We start from the raw sequence: 4,622 nt of genomic DNA, 5'->3' as shown, positions 1-4,622 counted from the left end.
CTTTTAAAATGTGTAAATAATTAATTGCTTTTTGTGCATGAAACATGAGTAAAGTAATTACACCAAGCTTTGTGACAGCAATGCAAGAGTGGAGTTAGAAAGATACAATGGAGGAATTAAATAAATACATAAAATTAATTTAAAAGTAAATAATAATAATTAAAAAAAAAGACAAGACAGTCAAAAGAGTGAGATATAGAGAGACAGAATTTCTAGGCATATGTTTCACTTTGGTTATAATTTCTAAAACTTGATGATCTCTTTTTGGTCATTTGCTCTTTCTCTTTCTTTATTGGGTTTGATAAAGGGACAGTAGCTTCTCTTCTCTTCTCTTCTGTACTTCTGTTCTTGGCCAAGCCAGCTTTCATTTTTGTCAGACACAGCCTGAATCTACGTGTGGGTTTCAGTCCCAACCCACGCCCAATACCATTTTCATTTTGAACTCAACTACTGCTCTCTTTTGAGCTTTGGAAGAAGAAATGGAAATGGTTGCCGCCTCCCTTCTTTCTCCACGAAGACCCAGTTTCTCTCTTCTCTGATGGCTCTCGTTCTCGCTCTTCTAAGAGGTCAGTGTGTCTCTTTTAGTGGGTTTGATTAGTTCTCTCAAGTTTTGCCTTTCTTGTTCTTGATTTGCCTTTTCTTGCATCCGTTAACTTGGATGTTTTGCTATGGGTTTCTGGGTAAGATCAGCGGCCACATTTTCTATTTTTTACTTTGGTTATTCTTTTTGGGTTCTTGCCATGAATCTAATATCTTGATTTTAAGGTTTCTATCTTTCTTTTATGGAAAATGTAGCTAAACCCACTAGCTGGATTTTGTAGTTTAAGGCTTATAAAGGTTTCAAGATTAGAATACTCGAAAAGGGCATCAGATTTGGGGATTAGTTCGTGAGCTGTAATATTATCTAAATCTGGTTTAGAGGTTACTCTATTATATGTGATTTGGTTGTCATTTAGCTTGACGAGTACTTCACTGTGTGAAGTTGATGCATTCATGGTGATGAAAGCTTGAAAGTCAAAAAGGTGATTCGAGGAATTTAGAAAGGGCCAGCTTATATATTAAGATTGTTGACTGTTGTGGCTATGTAAAAGACAATAGACCATGGTATTCATGAATGGAGAATTATAATGGGATACTAATGCTCGGATATGGATGTGATCCTATTGAATTATCCTTGGCCCTTTACAGAGAAAACTTGACATTCTTGTTCGTCTAAAGATGTGCCTATTTTTGAGGGGGCGATTGACCATATATGCCCTGAGCTTGATAGCATTTACTTCCCAAGGTCTGTGCTTGGTAGCAAGCTTGACATCAGAATATTCCTACTAGCTTCGAAGATAATGTCCTGCGATGAGCAGATTCTTTAATGTTTATACAACATTTTTTTTGGGTCTCCAATAATATATAGGCTCGGACTGCAAATATTCAACTCATTATGACCTATATATGGTCTATGTTGTGTTGAAACTAAATTTCTTGTAGGTATACTATATATCGTATAAATGTTGAGGTTTTACTGGTTATAACTTTTGCCGTGTAGAGGAGAATCGTATATTTTAAATACATTAGATTTGTTCTAATGTGTAACATGTTTGGCGCTCTGTCCATCCTAAAGCTACTTGAGGAATTCTAAATAAGGGAGCCATATTAAATTTTGTTCCAAAATCATCTGATGCCATGGTAAGGTGGATACCAATTTCCACTTCCAGGGTCTAGCAGAAGTACTGTCTAAAATATTTCATGATATCATAGATATGATAAACTGATTGGTCGCTTGACTTGCTAGAAGTATAAGACTAAGTTATTTGCGCTTTTTATCTGTCATGGCTCGTACTTGCATGGATAGTTTCTCATTACAGTTTCTTATTCTCGTTCATATTAGCAGGTTGGAACTAGGTACTCATCAATTCCTGGTTTCACCTTCAGCATGAAATTGGGATCGAAGAATGGCTGGCATTCTATTGTGCCTCTTTGCTTAAAAGGCAAATCGTCTACCCATTTTTGCATGTTTCCAAAAGTGAAGGCAGCAGGCTATGGTCCGCGAGATGCACCTGTCTATCTAAACGTGTATGACTTGACTCCTGTAAATGGCTACGTCTATTGGGCAGGCATTGGAATCTTTCATTCTGGGTTGGAAGGTTGGTTTGTATACCTTTGGATTCATATTTTATGACAACTATCGTCAAATTAAGCACAAAACTATATTCCTCATCCCCCCAAAATTGCTACAATATTATCACTGCATATCATTGTCACTATGAAGAAATTAGCATTGTTAGTTTGACTCTCCTTTCAAACTTTGCATGTGTTCTATTGCTTGTAAACATTATACTTTACCATTGATTTAGGTGGATATATTTATATTGCTTGCTAATCCTCACTTAGCAAATAACTTTTTATGCCCTTTGTATGCTTACAGTTCACGGTGTGGAATATGCCTTTGGCGCCCATGACTACCCAACAAGTGGTGTCTTTGAAGTTGACCCTCGACAATGCCCTGGTTTTAAGTTTAGGAAGTCAATTTTTTTGGGCACAACATGCCTGGATCCTATCCAGGTAAGAGATTTTATGGAACGCCAATCTGCAAATTACAATGGTGATACATATCATTTGATAGTCAAGAACTGCAACCATTTCTGCGAGGATATATGTTACAAGCTGACCGGAAACAGAATTCCCAAATGGATAAATCGACTTGCAAGGATAGGTGAGTGATGTCCTTATCCACGAGCCACTATTTTTAGAAGGCAATGTTCTCTAATGTGCAAGTCCTTTAGAAATGCCTACATTTTCTATGAATTATTCAACACAGTTAAAGATAGCGTCACTTTCATACTGCTATACTTAGTGGCTGTTCATGACAGAAGCTCATTATTCAATCACATTTCTGTATTCCATCTAGGTTCATTGTGCAACTGCATTCTCCCAGAGGCCCTTAAGGTTTCCGCTGTCCGACATGACCCCAATTCCGAGGAACTCGACAATGAAAAGAAGAAACTGAGAAGTGCCTTCAGTTGCTTTTCATCAATATCAATGCCTCAGAAAGAAGTATCAATGTCATCCTTGTTTCTACATTCTCACTATAAAGGTTGCCTACCGCCATGGGAGCTGAAAAGGTCTAAAAATGGGTCAGTGAAGGAAAAGTAAGAGCCTTTCTTATTAATATACCCATCATTGCTTTCCCGCTGAAAGAACAAGAAACCCACTTTCAGCAACATTGAACCACTGAGGAACGTTAGTTTCATCTTCCACTACCCTGTAAAATGACAAAATTGTGCTGTTGTTTTGACTTGGAGTGTAAAAACTGGTGACCCTTTTCCACCCATGCTAACAAGTCTCAATCGTCGTTTGTCATCTCTGTAAGATTTAAGATTTGTAATGTGAATTTTAGATAATTATTGAATTGTTTTTCCATGTGCAAATACAAAAAGTCGAGAAGAAGATCAATATGCCCTTGAGATAAATGATATGAATGGTTGTTTGTTGTTTTGACGTTTTGGTCCTTTAAAGGTAGACATCAAGAATCCCTAAGGTCTAGTTGTTTTCTCTTTGTTTCTCTCCAACCAATTAGATTTTGTACGATTAATTTTTATAATTAAATGGGTAAATGGCATTTGGTTGCCAACTTTACTTTGGTGTCCTAAAAATTAGTATTGGAATTTTTAAACTCGTAATTTTTGCATCAGGGGTCAGGGACGGACACACGTATATTTCAAGGGGGTCAAAAGATAGAAGAAAAAAATTGAGGGAGCCAAGTATGTAATTTTAAAGAAATTAGTGATAATAATTTTAGGGATATTTGCGGTGAAAATACCTAAGTTGTTAGTTTTATAACACTTAAATACCTAACCTTTTTTTTTTGCGGTAAAAATACCTTCCGTCAATAATCTTTGGCATCCGTTGATACCTGACGTCAAGTGCCATGTAGAGGTAAATCTGGTAATTTGTAATTGGTCAACGTAATTTTAAATATGATAGGTCACCTAAATCTTTTTTTTAAAAAAGTTTCTGATATAATAAATTAAAACTAATAAATAAAACTAAAAACTAAAAACTAATATAACTAAAAACTTAGCCATCTGAATAAAAAACTTAACCATCTGAAAAAAAAAACTAACAACTGGAAAAACTAAGTTGAAGACGAAAAGCATTCTTCTGAATGAGGAAGAAGGAAACGATTTCAAGTGAAGAAACGATTTCAAGCATTCGAACGAAGGAGGAAGACGAACTGAGTTGCACGTTGACGGCGATCATTATGGCGAAACGTAGGGGACCTAATGACCCACCACCAGCGTACGGTAAGTTTGCTAGAACCCATTTCAAATTTTTTGTTTGTGTTTTGGGAGTTCGGTTTTGGGGGTTCTAAATGAGTTAATTTTTTTTACATTTTTTATATCAATTTTGTTGGGGTTCTGGTTGGTGGAGATGCTTTAAAGCATATTTAAGAATAGAAAGTGGGGTCCATACGTATGGATTTTTGTGGGAATCTCTATGTGACCATTTTGGGGTTTTGACATTTTTTGTGGAGTAAAATAGTGCATCTGATTCTTTGTTGACTATTTTATTCACTAGTACTACTTTTGATTTGGTTTGCTTCCCCTGTGTACTGCTGTTTTGGTGTA

The 4,622-nt window shown here is 36.2% G+C and overlaps 1 protein-coding gene across 1 annotated transcript; it reads left to right on the top strand.

The window, feature by feature from the left end:
• Positions 1–229: 229 nt before the first annotated feature.
• LOC133798601 (deSI-like protein At4g17486) lies at positions 230–3,430 on the top strand. Its single transcript, XM_062236995.1, has 4 exons — positions 230–566; positions 1,886–2,138; positions 2,420–2,707; positions 2,903–3,430. The coding sequence occupies exons 2-4, from the start codon at positions 1,928–1,930 to the stop codon at positions 3,145–3,147; spliced, it is 744 nt and encodes a 247-aa protein (XP_062092979.1). The 5' UTR covers positions 230–566; positions 1,886–1,927; the 3' UTR covers positions 3,148–3,430.
• Positions 3,431–4,622: the final 1,192 nt, after the last annotated feature.

The sequence above is a fragment of the Humulus lupulus genome, chromosome 1 (assembly GCF_963169125.1).
Source record: "Humulus lupulus chromosome 1, drHumLupu1.1, whole genome shotgun sequence".
Classification (NCBI taxonomy): Eukaryota; Viridiplantae; Streptophyta; class Magnoliopsida; order Rosales; family Cannabaceae; genus Humulus; species Humulus lupulus.
The sequence above is the reverse complement of the archived record's forward strand: the minus strand, read 5'-3'. Positions and strand labels throughout refer to the sequence as shown.